The following is a 26,727-nucleotide window of genomic DNA, read 5'->3' on the forward strand; positions in this document are numbered from 1 at the left end:
AGACTTTGAAGGCATGGCCCTGCTAGAGGAAGTCAGCCACTAGAGGGTTCCCTTTGAAGCTTTACAGCCTTACACCATTTCAAGTTCACTCTCTCAGCTTCCTGCAGCAACAGATGTGAGCTCCAGGTGCTGCTCTGCTGCCTGCGGCCTCTGTTCTGCCAACCCCAGCTCTAGCCCTCTGCCATCCTAGGCCCAAAGAAACCCTTCCTGCCTTGGTCAGGGTGCTTTATTACTGCAACACAAAAGCATCTAAGACAATGTGAATCACCTGGTTTCTAGACAGTGACAGTGGTTGCCTCTGTGCTGGCCCACTCCTGGGTCTCTGTCCCTCCTCTAACTATATGCTGAAAGCCACATAGTGCTATTCTTGAGACTGACTTCTAAGAGAGCTGAAGGACTCCTCAAGATGAGATGAGCGAGCATGAACCAGAAAACTCTTAAGAGCAAAATGGAGCATCAGGTTCCCAGGGCTATCCTTCGTAGCTGCGTCCTGTGTAAGTGTCCAGTAGGGAGTGGGCATCAAGAGCTTGGCACTTTTAAAAGAAGGCATACTACTGAGGGTTCTGGTGCCACTTGGTAGATACATAGATGTCAACGTATTTTGAGCATTTGTTTCTTTACAGGCATTGGCTAAAGCTGTCGTTACTAACAGGAGCATCTGGGTGATGGTACCTCAAAAGCAAAGCTCATTCAGAACACAGTAGGCAGAAAGTTGGGGTGCATCTTCCTCTAGGACCCTAAATTCTACTCAGACTGGGCTTTCCTGGTTCTTTCCACCACTAGTCCCAGTGAGACACAATATCCAACCTGTGCTCTCACAGGGGGTTAAAGAGCTGAGTGTGAGTGTCTGCTGAGGGTAACCAGTACACTCACCGTCTGCTGGGTCTCCTTTGTAGACTTGTTGCTGATGGTCTGTGTTCCTCGGGACAGCAGGGGACTTCCTGACTTGGTTTCCGGGAGTACATACTTCTGCAAAGGAGCATGAGGGAAGGCACTATGAGGCTGAGGAGGTTTCCTCAGATGTCTCCAGCAGCAGCTACAGCAGTAGCCCCCTGAGTGTGGCCTCAGGTTGTCCAATGAAGGACTGCAGATCCAATGGCAAAATGCCTCATCAGGAAGGCTGAGAGACACACAGAAAATATCCTCATGTCCTTAAAAACTGCATGAATGTGCCTGCTTCTGAGAGCTGGGGAAGGAGTGTTGTTTGGGAGACAGCTTCCCCAAAAGCTCTTGCTTTCTTTTGGTCTCTGGTGTCCAGTGAGGCTGTCACCTTCACAGACAGGCTACACCTTTCTTTTAAGTCTCATTTCCCACTCTGGATTGTTCTTTCCCAGCTCTGACCCTCAAGAGGATCAGACCCCATGCATCTTGGAGCCACCTGAAGTGTACCCTCCTCACATCTTGCAAACGACAGCAAGTATATCACCTGGGGACATGTGAGGTAAGAAGTGGGCACTGGGAAAATATTAGTGATACAGCAGTATTCCTTTGTCCCTTCCTCCATCGCTGGCTCTGAGAAACTCCATCATGCTTCTCTGGATACAGCAATGGTCACTGGGGGAGCATGCCCAGGACTCCTGAGGCTACCATGTCCTGTAGGAAACAGAATCTTCCTAGATGCCTCCTGAGAGCCCCCCGCTTTTCCATTGCTGTTGGAGGCCTTCTTACTATTCTTCACGAATTACAAGACAACCCAAGAGTCAGAAATACCGTGGCCTGGAACCTAAGAGAAGGTTTATGACAGGACATCTAGGAGGGAAAGGGCTATGGTAACGGCAGTGTGAAATGATGGGTCCCATTGGAGGATGCTGTTCAGGGATGTGCATGGCGCTTTATCTGCATAGCGCTACCTAACCAATGGGAACAGGGAGGAGGCTGGTCTTTGTTGCCCATTGGAGGGCGCTGTACAGGATGTACCTGACACTTTATCTGCATGGCGCTACCTAACCAAGGGGGACAGAGAGGAAGCTGGTCTTTGTCCAGAGGAAAGGGTGCCATTTTCCTCTGTTAGGAGCTATCCCTGGTGACCATCTGGCCCGCACCCTCCAAAGGGGCGCCTTTTCCTGATTTATATAGAGTCCTATTTCGGGCCTGAGACTGAGCCAGCATTTGCCCCTCTTTCCATAATGCACCCACCAACCTGTTTCTTGGGCTCCATTTTAAGGTCTTCTAGACAGGATATTCTTGTTGATCTGTCACTCTGGGCTGCCCTTTTCCCATCTCAGAACTGGGTAGGGGTTTGGCTCTGCTAGCTATGGCCAGCCTCTGGCAGCCACTCTCAGCCTGGAAAGCACTGGAAGCCCCTGCAAGTAAGTGGCACAGACCGTGCAGCGTTCCTCTCAGACTCCATCTAGAAAACATAGCCTAAAGTAGCCTCATCTGCCCGGGGTGCTTAGCTGAACAGAAGCTCCCTGACATCCAGTCCTCAAGCTCTGCACACAGCCATCTCCTCACTGGACAGGCAACCCTTTCAAAGAGAGGAGCTATAGCTCACATGTCAAAGTGTCACGTGCCAAGAGTCACGTGCATATATTAGCTATGTAAACAAGGGGCCCCTGGATTGAGAGCTTTTCCTTAGCACTTGATTAGCAAGTGTTGGGCTGAACCCACTTCCTTCTGCTTTCTTTAAAGGTGACAAGGGCTGTCCCTGCTACAGGGTTTCCTCTCAGGCCAGCATTTTTCTCTTAGTCAGGGTGGCAGCTGCAGACCCCAAGTGTGGGAAGCACTGGGAGCCTGGCTGGTAGGTTCCAGTTTCTGTTATGGGCACCACAAGCAAACAATGGCTCTTTGATCCAACTCAGTACCAGGTTTTTATCCCAAAGCCCCACTGTCTTGTCGTTCTTGAAGCTTAGTGAGTGATGATTTTTATCCCTTATCCAATTTTGACAGTAAGAAGCACATGAGGAAGGTGGAAGGTTCTAGTGTGTGAGGAGAGCCTGTTTGGAAGCCTCTGGTAGGGTAAAGGGGCAGGGGAAGCACTTGGAAGAGTTTCCTAGCACAGAAGCATCTGTGGGAAAGTTCATCTCATTGACAAAGCACACGGAAACCGAAGCAGATGCATCCCGTGGGGATGAGCCCACAGACTCCAGGAGGCAAGAGTCCAGGGAAAGATCGCTGAGCTGACGCTTACGGCTTTCCACTGCCTGGATGGTGGCAGCATCATGGAGGTAGGAGCTGTCTGTCTGACCAGTGACCACCCAGACACATCTGGAGAGCTCAGTGTGAAGCATCCAGCACTGACCACAAACAGATTTTCTTACCCTTCCCATCAGCGGGGGCTGAAGGTCGCCCCATTATCTCATCCTCGGTGGCATTCAGGTTCTGGATCAGAAAGTATGTGGTCATCTTTCCTTTCCCCTTCACTTCGATCTCGCCTCTCCTGACAATTTCAAACCCTTTGTTTTTCAGGGCTCTAGATAGAGAAAAACAAATAGGTCGGATATCAATGACCACAGACAAGTCCTGGCCCCACAGTGGGGAGGGAGAATCTGAGGTGACACCTAGAGCCTGTGGGGACAGCAGGGTGAGGGGCCCAAAGAAGAAGGAGGGAGGCATGAAGGACCAGTGTAAGGAACAAGGTGCCAAAGGCTAGGGGTGGCCACAGGGGACCCACGGACTTGTCTCTACCCTGCCGTTTGGATTTTATTCTCTAGCCCCCTAGTTTTGTACAAGTCCTAGCTCAAGATTCAACTTGGGCATCTCCATAAAACCTTCCCATCTGGAGACTGAGCCCTCCCAACCTCCTACATCCCACTCTCTAATTCACTGACAGGAGAGTAGAATGGTTAGAGCAGGAGTCTGACCCTCATCCAGTTCTTCCTGGCCTTCTCAGAGCTGAGGCAAACTGGTTTGTGGCTGTTGTTTATTTGTTTGAGACTTACTCTCAGATCTCTTTCCTTTGCTCCTTGGAAATAATTTTTTATACACTATATTCTGATCAAGGTTTTCCCTCCCTTATCTCGTACAAAGTCCTCCCCACCATCCAATCCAACTCTATGATTTTCTCTGTGTCTCTGTGTCTCTGTCTGTCTCTCTATCTCTCTGTCTCTGTCTCAGTCACTCTCTCTCTCTCAACCTAACAGGGAAAATAAAAGCAAAAACAACAAACCAACAACAACAAAAAAATCACTGGAATTTGTTTTAAATGTGTTTCCCATAAATAAGAGTCACAGCGGCCTTTTCTCGTGGAGCTGTTCAACAGCTAACAGTTAACCAGTAGGAACTTAAATATAAATGTGGCCAATCCTACCTTCTCAAGAGACAGTGTCGTCTTTGTACACATCTTTACACTTTGTCCTACTTCAAAAACAACTATGAATTCTCTCTCTTCCTTTGCTAAACCAAGCCGATACTATTTTTCTGTGAAAGAACAGGAAGCGACTGCTTGGGGCACCGTGAGGCACAGTCTCTGTCAGGATGGCCTGGCTCTTCTGCTTGCAGAGATATCAGCTAAGACAATATGTAAATAAAGGCACAGCTCCTGTGTCAGAGGGACCTCACTGTTAAATTCCAGTTTCTGTTTGGGGTACCACAAAAAAAGATGCTCCTCCATCCAGCTCAGCACGTTATTTTCCCAAAGTCCCACTGTCCTGTCCCAATAAACTATTTTTTAACAAATTGGATTTAGCCTGGGAGTTAGAGGATCAAGTTATGGCAGAAGGCCCACAATATTTCCAGCAGCACTAGAAAAGAAACAGCAGCTTCCTCTGCTATCGTTTCCCATGCTGCTAGGCAGTAGGACGGCTCAGGGAAGCTTGCAGAACAATGAAGGCATGACTAAATGATGGCCGACCTGTGGGCTGTGGGGCTCAGATGCACTTTGCTCCCCATGCTGCTAGGCAGTAGGGTGGCTCAGGGAAGCTTGCAGGACAACGAAGGCATGACTAAATGATGGCCAACCTGTGGGCTGTGGGGCTCAGATGCACTTTGCTGGGAAGCCCGTGACTTTCCATCCTAGAGGCTGTGTTTACAGTGTCACCAAACAAGCAGTACCGAGGCATCTTGTCTCCCACAACACCTGCTAAGACTGGTCCAGTGTGGATTCCCACTCTGATCTGTATAGAGAGAACTTCTCTGAGAAGAGAACATCAAATCTTGCCTTTGCTTTGAAGGCACAGCTCAGATCTAATGAAAAGACACAGATTAAGGCCGTTAGCTCTGTGAGGTTTGACAAGTGCGCATGTCGCTGCGACCATTTCTAAAGTGAAATGTAGAATTACTCCCAACCTACTACGAGCAGAATTGAAGCGTTCCTTTCTGAGGAGAAGGGAAGCCTACGAGTCTCAGAAAGCTAGCGCACTATAGAAAGATGAAAAATCTCAGAAAGCCCTGATGTTCAAAGGTCCTCTAAAGGCTGTGAAACAGTGATGGCTGTGGGAAAAGGAGACTGTCTTTGCAAGAGCTACCTGAAAATGGTGTCAGAGTCGGGGTCCAGGGAGGCAGCGGACGTGAGCTGCCACTACTGCTTGGGCAGGCTTCATAGAGTTACAGCTGCATTTGATGCTCCTGCAAGTGACCCCAATAAACTCACTGGTCCAAAGTTTGTCTTAGGTCAACTGCTCCTCTGGTCTGTTACTGGTGTCCCACATGAGATGAATATTGGTTTATGTCACTCAGGAAAAGTTCTACAACCTCACCCTCCTTCCAAAAGAGATCATTGGTTTCTTATTTTTATCCAAGAGTAATTTATATCTGGCTTCATGTAAACAACATATTTTTTCAGATTCCTTTACAGTGTCATATAAATCCATAGTCATAATTTTTATTGCCCAATGGTAAGAACGGAAGAATTCATTCCTCCCTGCTCCCAGTTATTTCTAGTCTGGAGCAATGACGAGTACAGTACCTATAAACAGTTTGTGAGATACATTTGTGAACATGTGTTTCAATTATTTTCAAGCAAAATAACCTAAAATGTATGACTTGTGTCATAAAATAAATGCATGTTTAATTATTTTTTTTACCAAAACCAAATTTCACCAAATTGTCCAAATTTGCCTCTCCAGGTCTCCATTTTTATCAGGAAAAGTATACTCAGCTGGGCTCTGAGCCATGCCAGACAAGCATTTCCCCAAGCCAGAATCTTTGACTGCTCAATAAAGCCAAGTCCCCTGCTGTGATGCTTGAACAGAAAAAGCAGGAATTACACATTACAAATGGGTGTGCTTAGCACCATCCTATCACAAAGAAGATTATCCTTGAGTCCTAGGAAAATCTCAAGAGCCATAGGCTCCTCTGGGACCTGGGGAGGCCGGGCCTTCTTTGGAACTTTCCTGCTTAGGAGCAGGAGTAAGAGAAGGGAGGATTTTTGATAGATCATTCTCTGTGGACGCTGTAGGATAACCCAGACCTGACCTGGGCAGACTAGAACTTTATGTTTCTGTGTGATATTTTGTCTTAAATGAAGAGCTCTTTTGATCCCTACCTGGATAGGTTCCCCAGTGACAGGATTCATCACTTCTTTTGCAGAAATTCTCATCCCCAGAGCAAAATTGGCGACTCTTTGAGCATGGCTTTCAACGGGTACTGGTACTCCACCCACCACCATGTAAGCATCCCCTATTGTTTCTACCTGCCGGGGCAAAGACAGCATTCAACACCACGCCTACGTGTGCCTGCCTACCACTTCCCAGACATTGCCAGTAAGAGCTTTGTAAGCCATTGTTTCTTCGCTGTGGAAATAAGGAGCAGGAAGGAACAGAAGAAGGAGCACAAGGCTGCCAAGAGATCCTTATGATTTTTGTTTTGTTTTTCTTTTAGTGCCAAGGATGGAACCCAGGGTCCCACATAGCTATGCAAGCAACCCACCTCTTTCTGTTTTTGGAAAAAATTAACCCCAGAAAAGATGAAGTTCCTGGGTAGTCATATGATGTTCTATATTAGATAATAGATTATGTGGATGAAACTCTATGCTGAGCAGGAGACTAAATGCCTAGGAAAGTGATGGCTCGCTGCTCACAGGCACCAAAATAGCATCCGAGCATGGGTATTATGGAAGGGAGGATTCCTAAACCACTTTCCTTGCTCCCTGTGTGCCTTCTCCTTTTCAGACTGGTACAGATACAGTAAAGGAAGATGGGGTTAAGTTCTTCCTCTCTGGCCTGATTCCAAAGGCAGCCCACACCATACCCATGCACACCTACACTCTCACACATGCACACACAGAGATATACATGTTCTCTCTTTCACACGCACAAACACATTCTCTCTCTCCCTCTCTCTCTCTCACACACACACACACAGTCTCACACACACACATTCTTTCTCTCTCTCTGTCTCTCTCTCACACTCACACACACACGCACACACACATTCTCTCTCACACACACATATTTTCTCTCTCACACACACATTCTCTCTCTCACACACACACATTCTCTCACACACACTCACACACACATAGTCACACACATTCTCACACACACACTCTCACACACACATTCTCTCTCATACACACACACTCACACACAATTCTCTCTCACACATACACACACTCACACTCACACACACACTCATACACACACTCACACACACACATTCTCTCTCACACACTCACACACACACAGTCTCACACACACACATTCTCTCTCTCTCTCACACACACACACACACACACACACACACACACTTACTTTGTAGACATCATGGACACTGGTTAACCTGTCAAACTTGGAGTACATTGAATTCAGCATGTTCACGATTTGGATAGGTTCACAGGCTGCACAGATGTTGGTAAATGTCACAACATCGCTGAAAAGGATTGTACATGTTTCAAATTCTCCTGCAACAGAAACTATGTCAGTGGTAGCCAAGGATACAGAATAATAACTCCATGAACTTTGACTGGGTGCCTTCTGAAGTCCAAGCCTGCCTGTGCCTTGGGGGAACTGAGCTGAGAGCTGTTCATGGCTCCCCGCCTAGTCAACAGATATGAGCACTTAGGTTTAGTTCCTGCTGTAAGTCATCCTCCCATGAGAATAATGTCCCACGAAACAGGCAAGAGGAGCTCCAGGCCTTAGAGAGCTCCTGGGTAGTGGTGGAAGCAGCAGATGAGTACACAGGGCTCCCAATGACAAGTGACAGGTGCTGTGGGTTAAGAGAAATAGTCTCTAGCAAGGGTCAACTTGCTTTGGTGCAAACTCAGACCCTGAACTACAGGAATGCCTGTGCTGGGTCTGGAGAAGACTGTCTGGGTAAGTGGCATGGCTGCCACATTCTCTTATTTCTTTTCTTCTCTAGCATGGTCCCTAATACTGATTTCTACACGGCAGACAAAGGTTATGATAGGTTAATCCTCACTTTATTTTAATCTCTAGCACAGCCCACAAATAGGACCCTGCTATCTGATCCTATGTCTCAGCTCCTTCTGGCTTGTTCTAATCCAGCCCACACAGCCTTTCTTGGGGCTGTCCCAGCATGAGGAGTGCTTGGGCCTTGGGGCCTGCACATCTGCTGTGTCTGCACATCTGTTCTCATCCCGGTGAGAACAGAGACTGTACTGATGCCTGCTGTATGCTAGTGTGTCGAGCGGGACTTGGCATGGGTAGATTCTCAAGAACTAAGTGGACAGCTGAAACCCGGAACATAGTGGGTGCCTTCTGCACTGTCTATCCCTCTGCCCTGATCTCTGTCACATGACTCTATTATTCCTGCTTCCACTTTTCTCAGCCTTCTCGTCTTGGTTTATTTTCTTTTTAATTGTTTTTATTCTACATTAGGGCCATTTTCTAAGTTGAAAATAAGGTTGTTTTTATCCAATACATTCTAACCATGGTTACCCCCTCTTACCTCCTCCCAGATCCTCCTCACCTCCCCAGCCATCCTGGGTGACTCCAGCTGTATCCACTTGACAAAAATTAGTTAGATTGTCTTATATCATGCACAGAGCCCGTGGTTAGCTATTACCCACAGTTCCATAGATTCCAGGCATATATAGCTTTATGCTAGAACTTTCCCTTTAGTTCTGCCTACAATTCCTAACCACCACGTATGGCTCTTGTTAGGACACGTTCTGCAGATATCTCACAGTCAACACTTCCATACTGAGCTGACTGCTAGTGCCTCAGGCCTGATCCCTGATCATCCTTCTCGTGTGTGTGTGTGGGGGAGCATGTGCATGTGCACATATGTGCAAAGTTCAGGTGCATGAGCCCACAGACCAGAAGAAAGAGTTGGGTATCTTCCTCTACTGCTCTCTGACTTACTGACTTGAAGCAAGGTCTCTTACTACTCTAGAAGTTCACCTTTTCCTGGGCAGGTTGGCCAGTGAGCTCGTGAATCTGTCTCTGACTCTTCCATCCCCATGCCGTGTTTATTGGCACATACAGCTTTTTATGTGGACGCTCAGGATTTGAGCTCAGTTTCTCTTCCTGTGTGGCTCAGTTTTCTTTCACCTTCTTCTGTGTGGTCATATACCACTGTTTATGTGGGTAACGGGGATTTGAACTTGGGTTTGCACATGTTTACAGAGCAAGTGCTCATGCCCTGAACTATATTCCTAAGCCTCTATGCCATCTGGAGAAAAATCATCACAGGTTTCTAGATTAGCAACCTCAGAGTCCTCACTACTGAGCATTCCTACTACTTGAGGATAAAATCTTGCCGGTCTCCCCCACCGAGTCTCAGCCCGGGCCTTTATCAGCAACTGCTGTGTGATGAGTACCCAGTCTTCCCTTCTCTTCACTACACCGCAGTCAAACCCGGCATGTAGGGAACTAGTCATGCCGCTTCTGCTGTAAGGAAAGTGAACTTGGGAGCAGAGACACGGCTCGGAGGATAAGATTACTTACTATGTTTGCCTATAGCCCTAGGATTGGGGTTGGGGAGCAGAGGCAGGTAGACATGAGAGCTCACTGGCCAGCCAACAAAGTTGAAAGATTAATCATGAGGGCCTCAGTCCAAATCCTCAACACTCATATAAGGGATCTATGTACAGCCGTCCAAAATCCTGAATGTGGTGCGGGTTAGATACGACAGGATTTCTGAGGCTTGTTGTCCTCTAGTATAACTCTGGTAGCAGTGAGAGGCCTTGTCCCAATGGAATAAGACAGAGAGGAATAGAGACAGGCATCTCTGACCTCCATGTGCATATAGGCACAGACACATGCCTATACCACACACACACACTCACACACACACACACACACACACACACTCTCTCTCTCACACACACACACACATACAAACAAACACACAAAAACACACACATACAAACAAACACACACACAAACAAACACACACACACTCTCACACACACATACACACACACTCACACTCACACACACACAAACACACACACAAACACACACACACACTCTCACACACACACACTCTCACACACACAAACAAACACTCTCACCCACACACAAACACACACACAAACACTCTCACACACACACAAACAAACACACACACACTCACACACACATACACACACACACACACACACACACACACACTATTTCCTTTTCTATAAGAACTGAGAATCATCACTGCAGCCTCCATGTCCATGTCCTGCTCTGGAAACAATCCACACTCTACTTATTTTTGTTATTTCCAATGTAGAGACGAGAAAAGAAGAAGATGGGGGTTAACCACTTAGCCCAAGGCGGTGCCACTTCTAAATGATGAAGCCAGAAATCGTGTCCAGATCTGCCTAGGTTCAAAGTTCACACCACCTAACATGAGTATGATCATCCCTATACCCAAGGTCACCTTAAAAGGACGAGTACCGTACCTGCAGCCACCTTTCTGCCCTCCTTGAGTTGGTTGGCCACATGTTCAGGCAGCATGGCATACAGCAAGGTCTCTGTCTTCTTCTTCTCGATGGCCAGGTGATTGGAAAGGACACGCAACTCCTCCTTCTTCTTTTCCAGTTGGCAGGACAGCTCCATCTCTGCCAGCCTCTGCTGGTTGAGGAGGATGAGATCCCTGGTCGTGTCGTGCGGAGCGATATCAGAAAGATGCATCTTGCTCTCTTCCAGCTCTTGCAGGCTGCGGAGCTTTGGGGAACACATGAAGATCATGCACCTCAGAGACTCCATCCAGATCATCTGACCTGCCCATCACAGAGAGGAAGGTGACAATGTGGGATGTCTCCAGACAGAACAAGAGGTAAAGCCTGCTCCACCCTTCTTAGCCATGCATCGTAAGAATCATCTATGCTTCTGTCTCCATTCACTCATCTGCCACGCTCTGCACAACAGCTCTTCCTGTGACGGCCATGAGCTTGAGATGCCAACCCCAGCAGCTAGGTCTGCAGCTAGGTCTTCTCTTTGCTTTGATCTTCTACTGTCTTAGGTATGAACCTAATATTCCCTCTGGAAATCTTGTATCCTGAGGTTTTTCAGCCACTGATACCTCTCTGGAGTTTCCCTATTTCTTTGAGGTTTTTCTTCAGTCTTTGTCCACCCCCTACTCCTGCATTCATGGTACTAGAAGGCTACTCTTAATGCTCCAGGAGGAGTAAGGCAATACCTGCCAGCTACGAATCCTGTGACCGTCAACAGTGACCTGCCTCTAAGATATACTTTTAAGTATGTGTGCAACAGTGGAATGAATGTCATGGGAGGAACCAACTACTTTGTGATTCGATTTAAGGTCTGAGCCCTGAGATGGAACCCACATCTGACACTGCTAATTGGCCAAGAAGCTGAGACTAGATAGGTCAGGGACATAATAGATACTATTATTCGGCTAAAGAAGCATGACAATGCAATGACTTCTAATGGCATAGTGGCACATATGTCATATACGTATACATAACAATGCCACAGATCAATGCCTCACTCAATCCAAGAGAAGCTTCTTGTATCCAGTGAAAATTGATGCAGAAATGGACAATGTGCAGAGAGTAAGAGACTTTAGATCACTCCATGCTAAAGTGGGCGTCTTCATTAACTCTCCCTTCAAGGCTCGGAGGATGATGAGGTAGAAATATTCTAAGAGCCAGAGAGGACAGACAACGCCAAGGAAACAGCGTCTTCCAGACACCGCAGGACTGATGCATGTATGAACCCTCAGAGACTGGCAGCATTCACAGGACCGACATAGGTTCAAGCTGGATGGGGACCCAGTGCTGAGAGGGAGAAGTGGACATACTCTCCTCACCCTAACCAAGAGGCTATCTACAATTGCTGCCCACTACCAATGAAGTTGCCCCGGGTATATCAACCACACTTCAGGGTGGGATCCATGTCCAGAAGTAGTTGACCAACACAAACAAACTCAAGGCTATTTTTGTAGACTTTTTGTCTCATTTTGCTTTGTTGGGGTTTTTAATTTTTTTTTTTGGTTCTTTTTTTCGGAGCTGGGAACCGAACCCAGGGCCTTGTGCTTCCTAGGTAAGCGCTCTACCACTGAGCTAAATCCCCAGCCCCGGGGTTTTTAATTTTTTGTCTCACTTATGTTTTGCTTGCTTATTTTGGTTTCTGGTGTGTGTGTGTGTGTGTGTGTGTGTGTGTGTGTGTGTGTGTGTGTGTGTTGGGGAGGGGGGAGAAAAACATGATGAAAATACATTGTATGGGAAACAAATTCAATAATTAAAAAATTTACCATATGGTCTAGCAAGTCCACTTCCCTATATGCTCAAAAGAACTGAAATACAGAACTCAAGGAGATAAATATTTGGGGACCTATAGTCACAGATAGTCACAGGAGCCAGAGGAAGCAAGGCAAATCTATCAGCAGATGAGCAAGCAGAGGCAACAAGGCATTGGGATATCGCTCAGCCTAAAAGAAAAAGGAAATGAGCCAGTCACAGAGGACAAGTCCTACAAGACCCCACTTCCCTTAGTCCTCAGGGCCGTCACAGTCCTAGAGATGAAGGGAGAACGTCGGTCGCCAGAGGAACGGGGAGCAACTGTTTAATAAGCACAGAGCTTGAATTTTGCAGATATTTAAAATGTTCTGGAGATAAATAGGGCAGTGTGTGTACAAACTGTGAGCATTCTTAATGTGAATCACCTCTATTGTAGATTAAAATATAGAAAACCTCTACCATAATTCAAACCCTACCAGCAGATCGGGTGAGTTTGTTGCTTTAGAAAGGATAGACATTAAATTAATATAATATTTCTCTTATGTAACAGAGAGCAGGAATTTATAACCATAGGATTTACAATTACAATCGCATATTTTAGTATACAGTATAATCATATCACATACTGTTGGAATACATATGTTTCTGTATAATATGCTTATATTATATACATTTATTATTTAGTCCATTTATGTCTAAACCAGCAAGGATTAAAAACACAAAATACTATTTACTGATCAGGTCAAGTATACATATCAGGGGGAAAAAGCCCAACTTGTTCTCCCCTGACTTGGGGGAAGTTGAAAAGCTGTCTTCCCATTCTGGCTGACCTAACAGGCAGAAAGAAAAGGCATGGGCTCTTACCCCGGAGTTTGAGCATCGGCTGGCTCTTCCTTGCTTTGGGCATCATTTCTTTTCTTGTCTTCAAGACAAACTGACTGTTAATGAACTTGCAGATGCTGGAGATGTTGAAAGTAACTTGAGGGTGGATGATGGAAAAATACTCATCTAGTGCAAACTTCTGGGTTAAGATTCCAGGGACATACTTCTGAATATTCACTCCAGCTTGCTTGACCCTTAGCTAGCCACAGAGGACACATATCAGTCTACAGTCAGATCTGCAGCTGACATTAAGTAGCATGGAGGTGCTCCGAAGCATAGTCTGACTTCCAAGAGGCATTCAAGCTCTCATCAAGGCCAATAGTTCTTCATTCTGTGCTCTCTCCCCCAAACCTCCCACCCCCATACAACCCCCAGCTCCTATCAGAAACTAGCAAATTCTGGACCTGTCACCAGTTCATCCAGGGACCAGGGAAGCATTTCTCTGCTCTCTCCAGAGAATGCACAGAAGTAGTATGGAATGGGGACCTTGACATCACATGTCTAATACTAGCACAGACCGTGCTTGTAATACTAACTCAGAGCCTTTATCGACCATAAGAACTCAGCTAAGCTGCAGAAATAAACCTCACGTGTCATTCAATTTCTGTTATTCTATACCCAAAAGCTGAAAAGGGAACATTTAGAGCAGGTTGGATTGAAAACATTAATAGCACAAGTAGTAAGAATCTTGTAACATTGGAGAAGCATTCATTGACTTACACTTGTGTTTTCCGCCTAGGGGTGTTTACTTAGCATGGTGATACCATCACTTCTCTGAGGGAAGATACTATCCTTAGGTGAGTCACCTGTCATTGAGTTTCTGCTGTAGTCAGCTGGCAGGTAATGTGCATATGAGTTCCAATAAACGCTAGAGAAATTTATAGTGGCTAAATATTTTAACTGGCAATTTTGACTGAATTCGTTTTGCCCAAATGCCCTTCAGGTAAATTTTTTAAAAGTCGCCTCAGTTCCCATGTCTATATCATCTATACTATATCTGGTTTGCTTTGTCTCTCGATATGTAGGCCATGCTGACCGCGAACTCTTGCCTCAGCCTCCTGAGTACTAGGATTATGGATGTGTGCTGTCACACGAAAGCTCTAGGAAAAAAAAGATATTTTTATCCTGGGAACTTGATAGCAATCAAATGTAAATGATCATGCTCACAGCCCCCACCATAGAACACAGCAGCAAACTCTACTAAACTGTAGGAAATGAAGCACAGTGGGATTGAGAATCTGCTGCAGTCACAGGGAGTGAGTGGCAGGTCACTGTTAGGACCATGGTTATGTAGGCTGTAGTCTGATGTGTCTTTCTGGGGTGAATTTTAAAGTCTTCCTCCAGCTTTTCTTTCTCATCGTAAACTTTCCCATTTATTCATAGTTCAACGTCCTTGCAATGTTTACCTTAAGAGGATCATGAATTCCAGATGAGTCTATTACATAAAGTCAGGGGACCCTCCAGGGCCTTAAACCTATGAACTCAGGGATCTAAGACCTAACAGACACAATGGTGGTGAACTGGACCTCCCCCCCCCATACTGATTTATCCCCTATCCCAAGCTTCTGAGGGAAAGGGTCTCTTACTGCTTCATCAAAGACAATGTGGAAAGGAAAAGCATCACAGAACACCTCCTCTTCGACCCATAGTCTCTCAGGATAGACGGGCTGGAAGGTGTCCCTGAGGGGCCCTGGATACAGAGAGAGAGAGAGAGAAAGCCCTATTGAGCGGCCCTCCCAGAGCTGCTCCGACAGGGTTAGAATCTTAAGTGCGTCACAGGCTAAGTGTGATTCCCACTCTTTAGCACAGGCTCCCTCAGCTTCTCCAGATGGCCACCGCAATTATTGTCCAAATTAAAACAAACAGAAAATTTGAGACCAGGTTGAGAAGCCCTCCTGCCCCCTGCCAAGTTTCTGCCCATCGCTGAAGAGTTCGTTTCTGGGCCAATTGAGTATGTCTCACCATGAAAACAGAGCTGGCATTGAACGGTGACAAGCAGACAATGAGTCAGAAGAGAAGCGAGTGTGTGCTGGGCCCGGCCTTGGGGACGTTTGCCATAGAGCTTCTTAGACTGACAGTTTAGGGTGGCACGTGAAAATTTAACCAACAGCCCCATTTGGCAGGGGTTGCAGATTCTCAATGGAGCCTTTTTGATATGAAAATCTCCTAGACAAAGGATGTCAACTGTGTTTGCTACAGCTTGAAGGACTCAGAATGCAGCTCTTTGAGCCCTGCAGACCTTCACCCAGATGCCTGTCATTTGACCTACCAGGCCATGACAAGGAGCATCTAGCTCCCTTCTTCCACTGGGTCAGAGCTCTGATTCAGACTTGAGAGTTAGGAACTAGCTGGCAGGCTGGCTCAGAGCCCAAAGACCCGGTGTGATGAGCTTCCCACCTTCACTTTGTGAATGGGAAGCTGGAGGGGACTGCATTGTCTCAAGTCACAGCTTCTCAGAGACACAAATGCACTTTCTCAGTGCTTGCCCTCTGTCCTTTGTACTGCTGGCTAGCTGTGGTTAGCCACTGATTTCCAGTCCAGAAACACATCCCAGTCAAGGTCGGGAGTCCAGAAGCAATGCAGAATTCACTGTGGCCAGTATGCCTGTGCCCAGCCTCTGCGTCACAGTCAGTATCTGGGACTGAGTCCAAGCTAGTGGCTTTCCTGATTACGGAGATGACAGTGTCTCCATGTCACCCAGCACAAACAAAAGAGCTGATTTGTGGCGAGTTAGAAGCTGATTTTTTTTTTTTAAAGTTAAAACCACAGATGCCAAATCCTAGCTCTGCAGGAATCAGGGGTTTTGAAATTGCAGGAAGCTTTGCCCTACTTGTGTATGAGTCTCCTCCCCTGCAGACCTGGCATCGGTCCTCATCCCAGAGCTGGAGCAGCAGAGCAGCCCACTTACCTTTTCCAAAAAGGACCGATGCCCTCACAGCAGTTGAGTGAGATTTCTCCCCAGGGCAAACAGGGATGTTTAAATATCTCTCCTTCATCCGAAGGAGTGTTCCCTGGAGAGCCTGCAGGGGGATGGAAATGAAATACAGGTACCTGGTCACAGGACCGGAGATGAACAGGCCCTGCCTCCAGGCCCTGCCTCTTGCTGCTGCTGCCGCTGAGCTGTCTTTGTATACTGAAGCATGATGGCGGCTGGACAGATAGTGTGAATGCTTACAACATGAGTTCTACCAAGAGCCAGGAACTCTAAGGTGCACTCACGACTTAATCCCCACGCTGTTTTCCTACCAAAGGTGGTGAAATATTTTTGCAAGATCTCCAGGGAATGCTTAGAGGCCCATGCTTCCCTATGTGTTGCTCCGAGACTATGTCCCTGACTAAATTCAAAATGTGGAGAAAGCAGTGGAAGGATGCTCACCGCAGGCTTCCTTTATTAGGAGCAAAAGATTTGTAGCAACTGAAGATGCACAAGGCATGGGCTAGTTAACCATGACAAGAGACATTTGGCAGAGGGAAGATGTTCACACACAAATGAGCATCCTCTTGACACAGGAGATGCCTCTCCCCAGGCAGAAAGTACATGGCTCTTGGTGGACCATGAGCTGACCACACGGCACACAGAGCCCTCCCCTAGACTGATGAATACCTCTCATGTTGAGCCAAGCCAGTATGCAGGGGGTTTGTGGACTATTTAATGGTTCAGATTGGGATACATTAAAAAATAACCAGTACCAAAAAGAGATGATCTTAGTGTCTACCCATTTCCCAAAATCTACTAGATGGCCAGCATGGCAATACTCCTCTGCTGAAACCCCTCCCACATCTCAGGGGTTCTTTCCTTATTGTTGGAGGTGAGACAACAAACTCAAATCTACCGATTCAGAGTGGTTTTGGTGGCCGTCATTTGTCTGGGACCAAGGAGCAGACGCTAACAGCTTTGCATACTGTAAGACATAACCCCCAAGGTCCTCCGGAATCACAGTCCTACCTGTATGTTTGAACAGGCTACATGGAATCAGTGAGATTTTAGCCTAACACAGGTAGCATCTAAACTGGCAATGATCACCTTAGGAGCTGTATGTAGCTAAGGTGGCTAAGGATGGGCTCTTGTCTGCACACCCGGCCTGTGACTGGTTCCACTTGCTATGTGGGCACTGAGGACCTGATAGGGCCACTCATAGCAAGAGGATTGTGACATAATATACCAGTTTCCAACTTCAAATCCTTTATCATGTTTTGTCATTGGAGTTTCGAGATAAGGTTCTTTATTCCAGACTGGCCTCAAAATAACAATCCTCCTGCCTCAGCATCCCAAGTTATACCTGATAGGTATAACTGCCATATCCTGCTTTGTCATTTCTGTACATTAACATTTTACAGGCTCAAGGACTTCCTAGAAAGTCTGCATTAAGTTAGCCTTGACTTTGAGATTCTCAGCTAGGAGTGATTTTTTTTTACCCCCATCTCTACTTTGGGGACATTGGCAATGCCTGGAAACATTTTTGATTGCCACAACTGAAGAGGTAAGGTTCTAGTCACACTGGATAACTGTCTTGGAGAGAGATGTCCGTGCTGTGGTGAAGGATCCTATAGCACAAGGTGCGCCCATCACAACCCAGAATAACCTGGTCCCTGGGGTTAACAAAGCCAGGCCTGGAAAAGCTTGCCTCAAACTCCACTATTCAAGAGTTAGCTATTTATCTTGTCTGCATAGAAACCCTTCCTAGGGCAACTGTGCTCTCTGAAGGCACAGCACCACGTTCAGTACCTCCTGGTCTGCCTGGCTGTCCTCACTGCCTTGTGGCCGGCTTGCCTTTGCTCCTCTTATCTGTCTGTGAGCCTTCTGCACGACCAGAAACACAACATGTTCTTTCTTCCCTGTCCTTTCCACCTCTTCGTTCATATCCAGGATACTCATGGCCACATCAGTGTCAAAGAAGTCCTTGGCCACAGCTTCAATGATACCTGTAGCAGAACGACACCTGTAGTGAGGAACGACAGAAGCCTGCACACTGCAGAAAGCACCACATTATCTGATTGTACAACTTGGTGAGTGTCCTTCAGTTTTCCAAGCCAGAGCCTGTGCCTCAAGATAGGCATCTCGTGAAGGCTCAGGGGCAAGAGCATTCAGAGATTTAAGTTTTGTGAGTTTTTGAATGCCAAATGTGTCCATGTTGTTATAATTTCTACTTCAACATCTATTTCCATTTTCTATTTCAGGAAGACATCTAACTCATTAAGCAAACTCCATACATAATGGAAGTGAAATTCCACTGGAGAGGCGTTAAAAAGATCATATGTTCGAAACTGTTCTTTTGTGAATCCATCTCAGGGGTAAAATACAAAATATGCAAAGCAAATTCCAAAGCAAGCATGGAATTGCCCATCAACAGGGTCTACATTACCAAGGGATCAGCAACACCCTAACAGAGTAACAAGGATACTTAAGGGGAGTATGAAATATCCACCCAACTAGGGAGGGTGTTAGGGCCGTCTGTGTGTGGACTTAGAATACAGGAGTAATTGGGTTTGAATAAAATAACATAAACAGCCTACATACCAAGACTATTCTACAATGCTGATTAAAAAATAAAAAAGTCAATCGATACAAAACTCTCCACAGAGTTTGCATATCATGGCTATGCAAACAGCTGGGCAGGATGTTAAGGAACATGTCTCCCTCTGGTGTTCTAGAAAGTCTAAGGATCTCCAGACCCTTCAGATCATGACAACAAGGAAGCCAGTCAGTGGATGTATGGCCACCCTAGAGAGCTATGGGATGGGCTAATCAATTTCCTACCTGGTACAATGTGACACAGACCATGTCTGTCTGAGTAGTAGTGGAGAAGCATCGCCCCGTCAGCTCCTTCCTCCACTCGAAAGGATGGTGCGTTCATTTCCTAATAAACAGACACAACACATTTCCCCTCAGGGAGCACACATTTATTCATATTATGGTTTTTATAGGCTCATAATATATATTTATTTTTCTAGATTAGCATACAAAGTAGTGGGTTCGACCATAGCATCTATACATACTATTTTATTCCTATTCAGTCTCCTCCTAGACAGGTCCTCTACCCCTCCAGCTGGCTCCCTCTCCTGCTCACCTATACCCTATGGCTTCATTAACACATGTATTCTATCATCTCTGCTCCCCACTTCCCTAAGAGCTCTCATTCCTTTCATGATCCCGTTTTCTGTGATGCCAATACATACATATTAACATATGCACATATATGTACATGTATGTACGTGTATATAATATTTGAGTGTGTGTGTGTGTGTGTGTGTGTGTGTGTGTGTGTGTGTGTGTGTGTGTTGTACCACATGTGTTCCTGGTGCCTATGGGGGTCAGAACGAGTATTGAGTCCTCTGGAACTAGAATGACAAACAGTCGTGAAGTGCTATGGAAGTGCGAGGACTGAGCCCAGGCCCTGTGAAAGAGCAGTAAGCTTCCTCAGTCACTGAGACATCTGCTCCTCCTTACAGAGGACAGGATCTCACTGTGTAGCCATGTTGATCTATAACTCACTTTATAGACCAAGCTGACCTCAAAATCATAGAAATCTGCCCACCTCTGTCTTTTGAACGCTGGGATTGAAGGAACATACCACACAATTGGTCTATACATACATAATTTTAAATCTATGTTCTGCATGTGGGAAAATACACATAATATTTGTCCTTCCGAGTCTGGTTTATTTCACCTGACATAATTGTTTTCAGGTGCGGTCATTTTCCTGAAAACATCATTTAATTTTTCTATGTAGCTGCATTGTGTACATGTATCAGATTTTCTTTGTCCATCGATGGGCATCTAGGCTGGTTTCATTTCCTGGCTGTTTAAAAGCGCAGCAATAATCATGGATAAGAAAGTGTCTCTCTAGCTGGCCTAGAACCCTTGGGTATATGCCCAAGAATGTTATAGCTGTGTTATGAACTACAGTTTTTTAAGAGGTCTGAAGCAATGGTATGTTCCCATTAGCACACACAGAACTACAATGGTATGTGTCCTTTACGATACAGATAGAACTACAATGGTATTTATCTATTACTACACAGAACTTCAATAGTATGTCTCAATCATCATGTGACCATCATCTCTCCAATCACATAGCATGACCATTTCAGCTCCGGTTGAAGAAGCTGCATCTCGGCCCCTAAACATTTGGCATTTGGCAGCTGGGCTCCCAAGGAGGTTAAAATGAGGTTAATGAGAGAACCACTGCTGGCCTCCGTGACCCTTAACACCATGCCATGTGCTTCTATCTACCCCAAGGGTTAGCCATGGCCATTGTCCTGTGGCCAAGCCATGTGAGCTTTCTCACTCTGGCTCAGAGACCTCACGACTAGAAAGAATCTGCTCACTTCGGTCCTCAAGGTTGGTTCCCCTTGAAAACTAGACCCCTCAAGAACATACCAGAGGAAATATTATTTGTCCAGAAATAACCGTAAACACTTCAACAAAGCCCTCTCTTTTTTTTCGGAGCTGGGGACCGAACCCAGGGCCTTATGCTTCCTAGGTAAGCGCTCTACCACTGAGCTAAATCCCCAGCCCCCAACAAAGCCCTCTTATGACAGGTGGGGGACTTTTTGAGGAAAAGTCACCAGAGGGTTCTCTGAGGGAAGGAACAGGGGAGTCCTATTCTGGTTCAGCAGCAACTCAGGACCCAGGATGCTGGGCTTTGGAAAAGGTAGGGAAGAGGTGTAAGAGGCTACTGTCTTTCATGGTGCAGGGCTGCTTGAGAAAACGAGTGTCTTCTTAATTTTCAAATACTTATTTCATATTTCTAAATGTATGTTGTGATTCAGCTTCCTCCCAGGCTGAAACATCGCATTCTTCAGGGTACCTTTTTAAGACAGCAGGAAAACAGCTTTACCATCATAATAACTGACAAGGCACAGTCCCCGTCTTATCCACATGAGCATCCACCCAGGGTGCCGATGAACACAAAATACAGAAATAATGAAGAAAGAGCTTTGGTCGGTTATAAAGGACCATAAGAATAAACTGTTTTACCTAAGTTAATAAGCTATCGTTTATGCTATGGATGAATACTGCATCTTTACAATAAAGCCTTTTGATGTCTAAAAACAAAGTCTAAGCATTCAAATTTCCAGTAAGTTCTACCGAGAGCAGCAAGGTATGAACTCCACAAGGACATATCCCAGTTGGGAATTTAGTTTCCTAACACCTCAGTCCATCACCATGGGTTAATCAGTGTCGGATGGCTCCCAGTCCTGCCTCTTGGCCCCGCCAAGTTTTCCCCTTTGATACTTTCCCAACCCTAATCTGGTTGCATAAGCTTTTATCAGCTCTACCCAGGCCCGGAGACCTGAAGAGAGAGTGAAAATCCACCCCAACCTGCTTTTCAATCCTTGTTCCTGTCGTGTTTGGCTTCTCAGAAGGACCCTTCAGAAGCGCTCCCCTCCCCCCTCCCACCCCAAGGCTAGAGCTCTGACTTTTTGTCAGCCATTTATAAAGGAAGCCAATGGGTGCTTATTCTCTTCTCCCCTGAGAGAGTCGCTGGGCCCACAGATTGCGCAGCTCCTCTGCAGAGGACGCTGAGGAGGCTTCCTTTCTTTTAACCTCTAGGACCACCAAGACAAAGCCCAGATGGCCTTACCTGATAGGACAGTGCCAGGTAACTGTGGAGTGCATCTAGGTTTTCAATAAACTCGGTGAGATTTCCTCCAAGTGTCCGCAGCATCCTGTCATAGCCAGACATCTTACAGAACTTAAAGAAGTATTCGCCAAAGAGCTTCAGAATGGCTTCCATGGACACATCTGTGGAATACAAACCCCACTGAGTCAGACCCCTAGAAAGCATTGTTCTCCCTTGGGTGGTTTTTATTCATATGCAAAGTACTCAAATCCTGCCCCTGTGATGCTTACTGACCTTCTAATGCTCCACTTTCATCATCAGTGGCAATCAGGAAGCACCTCGGTGCAGTGTAGCATCATGAAGAGCCAGGGGGCATGTTAACCATGACTCCCTACCTTCTCTGTCACATCCAAGAGAGATATTTCCCAGTGGCCCAAGAGAGAGCTGTAGAACTAATACTCCTTTGACCACTGATCCTGAGCCTGATTAGCTAAGGGCAGGGTCTCCCACCTCCTTACACACCTGCAAACAATAGCCTTCTGTGGGATCTGAGGACTGACTAACACTGCAGTGCAAAATGATTCTGCCTGAAATTCACCCATAAGAACAGAGAACATAGCAGCGATGTTGAGTCCTTCTCTCTCAGCTTCACTAGGCTTCTTTTTGTCTCCCTTCCTTCAGGGATGTTTGCATCTGGCATTCTCCTTGAGAATGTCCCTGTCAATCTCCAGGCCACCCTGACTACGCCCTTCCTGAGGGTTGCATTTCTGTCTTCCTACCAGAGAATTCTTGTGAACCACAACCAAGTCCTACTTTTTTGTCTTGGTTTGTTTGGTTGCTGTTGTTTGTTTTGTTTTTGTCTTGTCTTGTTGCTAGATAACGAAGTAAGTGTCAGTTGAGTTTCTGAAGTATAGCTACAGTATGAGGTGGATTGAGACTGGCTAGGCTGACTCCATGACAGGCTTCAAATTGGCAGTTCAGGAGACTAGGCCTAAATCTTTGTTTCCAAGAACTGGGCAAGTCCAGATAAGTCCAGGCTTCAGAAGCTGCCCAGCCACCAGGCCCCGGGGAAAGGACAATGGGTCAGCAGCAGTTCCCAGACTTCCTTAGCATTAGTCAACTGTTTCCAGCTCCCTAGGCCCCAACAGTGGTTCTGGAATGTCCCTAGAGATAGAGCAAACAAATAAATAGAGGTCACCTACACTCCCAAACCCCCTAGAATTCCCCCAATGTGTTTTAAATCAGGCCTGCGAGATCACTTCAGAGTCTCTCCATCTTTGCAGATGGTAGACCCTAGCATGCTGGACTTTTGCAGGGATGTTTACAAACTATTTGAGCCTGGGGTATCATTCTTCAGTGAATCATGGTCCCTTACAGGAGTATGGCCCGGTGTCTCTGTTCCCCATCTGCATGATGGGCACGGGGTGTATCCCTGCAATGTTATATAATCAGTTATTCTCAGAGTATGCTGGGATCTTGGGGAAAGATGATCCTGTTAGTGTAAACCTCTTTGTTCAGATGAATAAATGGAAGCAAGTTGGAGACTCTGACTGAATCCCGTGTACCACATCCCACAGCCAAACAAGGTAAAGGCTGCTCTCTGTCACTGTGGACATAGGATGAAGGCCTCATGGGGATGGCCAGCATGAAGACCCCTGAGAACATTCACTTACTTAGGGTAGGATTCTGACTCCTGATGGAGCTGAAGAACGTCCCTGTGAGTCCTAACCGAGCCATGATTCCTGATTGCATCTTTTAAGGACTCTGTTTCTCCTAGACCTGGAGCTCACAGTAAGGAGGGCCCTGTTTTGCAGAGCACATCCATACAGAGTACCACAGACTGCCAGGGATGCAAAGTGGTCCTTACTTCCAAGCCTCCGCTCACTTAAGACAGAACAGACAGGCCTTATGGTACAAGCCTGTACATAGCTATAAGCTACTCAGGAGGCTGAGGCAGGAGGATCACAAACTTTTGGTACATTTGCGCTATAGATCCAACTCAAGGCTGGCCTGAACAATCTAGTGAGAACCTATCTCGAATTGGAAAATGAAAAGGATAGAGTTATAGCTCAGTGGTAGAAGGTTACTTAACACACATGAGCCCCCTAGGCTCAATTCCTAATAATATGCTCATGCGCATACACACACACACACACACACACACACACACACACACACACACACACACACACACACACACACACGCACACACACACACACACACACACGTCAGAATAGCAGGTTCCTTACAGCCATAGCCAGACCTCTGGGAAGATAATTCTTCTGGAATCTTGCACAGATAAATCAAACATATTTTGCCAAGACTACTAGCTAGGTCTTCTGAGTCTAGACAAAGGTAGGAATGGAAGAGTGGGAGAAAGCCAGGGCCTGTGTGAATCGTCCCTTTCGTCCCTTCCCGCTGACAGCAAACTTGTCTATGCCAGAATTCAGGAGCCACCTGCTCACTCCTCGGTGAACTGAAATACGTTCTACTCAGGTCTTTTCCAACCCTGGGGAAGTATGCAGACAGGTGTGGGACTGTTGGTTTCTGTTCCCCCAACCCCGCCCATCCCTGCTGCATGAATTCAGCTCATTCAAGCTGAGATAAAACAGCTGTGCTATGCAGCCACAGCCTGGTGCTCTACGCAGGTGCATCCTGTTACCTAACAGGAACCCTGAAGCGCTCCCTCCCCTTCTCCCCAGGGACCTGCTCCTTTGACTTAAAGCTGAAAACCTGGAGAAGCAGAAACCCACAGTATTGGCTGTTTCAGTCTCAGCAGTTTTGTCTCTGGGTGCTTGGCACTATTAACAGGACAGGACATCCGTCTGAGGCTAACTTCCTTAGACCACAACCTGGGCTTGAGTGGGAAGCTGCCATCTGTGCTTGGCTTCTGGGACTCCTAGTGCAGACTCCTAATGCCTGTCTGAGAGGGGACAAAGGCCTCTTTTTTAAAAATCCACAGCTGTCATACTTTTTTATACGGTTTCACCTCTGCAAATTTAGGATTCTAAGAGGCCTCTGATTCACAGGAGACTAGGGACAGATGGAAAATGGGAAAGCAAGAAACACATCAGCTTTAAAACATTACTTGGCAGTGAAAAAAAAATTCTAGTATCTGAATGTTTGTACCATTGTCTGTAAGAGACAAATTAAAAAGGTAGGCATCTCTTCACTTATCTGTATAAAATTAAACACCAGCAGTATAAACCAGGGACTGTCGAGATTGGTTACCTAAGGGACCCTGGAGGGAATGGGGTGGAGACAAGAGTTGTGAAATAGCTCCAGTGCTGGGAATCCTGTTACTGTTTCCTGCATAAGTCTAAATAAGAAAACGACAGGGGAGAGTGCCCACACAGAAAACAAACTCAAGTTAACATTTAGGGAGTAATCTCAACTATTCAGGGGACTGAGTCAGGAGGATCACCACTAGTTCAGGGATCAACCGGACTGTGAATACAAAGCTAGTTCAAAGCGACCTTAGGCAACCTAGTGAGACCTAATCACAAAATGAAAAACAGAGAGCTTGGGATATAACTCAGCAATAGAGCATTTGCCTAACAAGTGAGATGATCTAGATTCAACTCATAATACAAGGAGAGAACCACACACACGTACACACACACACACACACAGAGGAGAAGTGTGTGTATGTGTGTGTGTGCGGGGGGGGGTGCAGATATGCATAAAGAGAAACAAAGAAATTACCAGAATAACATTTCTACAATAGTCCAACAGAAAAATATTTGGATAATGTAATTACTCAGGAATAACAAGTTACCTATGAGGGCAAAAAGGTGCTCACGTGGTTAAGAGCACAGAGACCTGAGTTCGGTTCCCAGCATCTTTGTTAAATGTCTCAGAAACAGTTTCAAGGGATCTGATGATTCTTCTGACATCTTAGGCATCTGCACTCGCACGCACATAGCCAAACACAGATATACACATAATTTTTAAAACATTTCTAATCCTTAAAAAAATCTAGTACCATTTAAACATAGTCTTTTGATTTCTTTGTCCTAAGGCTAAAGGCAGAACTTTGAACAAACATCTGGCTCTAATCTAAAGGCTTTCTTGTCACATCAATGTGTTAACAACTCCGACGATAGGCCTGACCATTCAGGACTGCACACATAAGCAAAGGTGTTGCCAGGTTTCTCACTATCCAAGAAGAAGGCTAAAATTACAGAAAGGTTGAGGAATAAAATAAATGCTGTACTGTTGAACTGGGCAAGTCTACCATAATAACAGTCTGAAGAGAGGCCCCAGGAGTAAGCCTGAGTTCTGAGTTCTGATGTCAGCACCCATTAAAAATCTGGGCGTGGTCTTATGTGCACCTGCAACCTTAGCGTTGTGGAGGGCAGAGACAGGAGTCATTGGGGCTTACTGGTCACCATTCTAGTTCAAGGGTCCCTGGAAGGCCTTGTCTTAAAAAGAATAAATCATGGGTACACAAGACAGCTCATTGAGTAAAGGTGCTTGCCAAGAACCTCATCACCTGAGTTTGGTAAAGATCTGCATGGTGGAAGAAAAGATCGGACTCCCAAAAGTTGTCCTCTGGCCCCTTAACACACAAGTCACGGCTGGTTCACACACTTAATAAAAATAAATGAATGTAAAACATTAAAAATACACAAAAAGAAAACAAGAGAAAGATAGAACAGGACATTCTCACATATAATACACAAACATATACTGTATTCACACACAACAAAGCTATAACTTGAACCGTGAAGCCCATC

General features: G+C 46.0%; 1 protein-coding gene and 1 long non-coding RNA gene across 8 annotated transcripts in view; one reads left to right on the forward strand and one right to left on the reverse strand.

Annotated features, from left to right (window-relative positions):
- The window catches only part of Gucy1b2 (guanylate cyclase 1 soluble subunit beta 2), a 70,557-nt gene that overhangs the window by 22,755 nt on the left and 21,075 nt on the right, over positions 1-26,727 (reverse strand). For all 4 annotated transcript variants that reach the window (XM_008770741.4, XM_063273993.1, NM_001270711.1 and 1 more), the window contains 12 exons: positions 22,009-22,169; positions 19,179-19,278; positions 18,147-18,343; positions 16,329-16,440; positions 15,007-15,110; positions 13,403-13,619; positions 10,736-11,056; positions 7,632-7,780; positions 6,425-6,571; positions 4,900-5,054; positions 3,261-3,412; positions 874-969 (listed from right to left, as the gene is read on the reverse strand). In XM_008770741.4, the coding sequence (XP_008768963.3) occupies positions 874-969; positions 3,261-3,412; positions 4,900-5,054; positions 6,425-6,571; positions 7,632-7,780; positions 10,736-11,056; positions 13,403-13,619; positions 15,007-15,110; positions 16,329-16,440; positions 18,147-18,343; positions 19,179-19,278; positions 22,009-22,169 (1,911 nt within the window). The remainder of the gene's footprint in view (positions 1-873; positions 970-3,260; positions 3,413-4,899; positions 5,055-6,424; positions 6,572-7,631; positions 7,781-10,735; positions 11,057-13,402; positions 13,620-15,006; positions 15,111-16,328; positions 16,441-18,146; positions 18,344-19,178; positions 19,279-22,008; positions 22,170-26,727) is intronic.
- LOC120097007 (uncharacterized) lies at positions 863-12,556 on the forward strand. Of its 4 annotated transcripts, XR_005494025.2 has the most exons (4): positions 863-1,441; positions 6,469-6,547; positions 10,983-11,112; positions 11,599-12,556. It is a non-coding gene; the product is annotated as an uncharacterized LOC120097007 (long non-coding RNA). The 4 variants fall into 4 exon arrangements; XR_010058165.1 differs by having other exon boundaries at positions 976-1,441; positions 10,564-12,556; XR_010058164.1 differs by having other exon boundaries at positions 976-1,441; positions 10,983-12,556.

Source organism: Rattus norvegicus, chromosome 15, assembly GCF_036323735.1.
Source record: "Rattus norvegicus strain BN/NHsdMcwi chromosome 15, GRCr8, whole genome shotgun sequence".
Taxonomy (NCBI): Eukaryota; Metazoa; Chordata; class Mammalia; order Rodentia; family Muridae; genus Rattus; species Rattus norvegicus.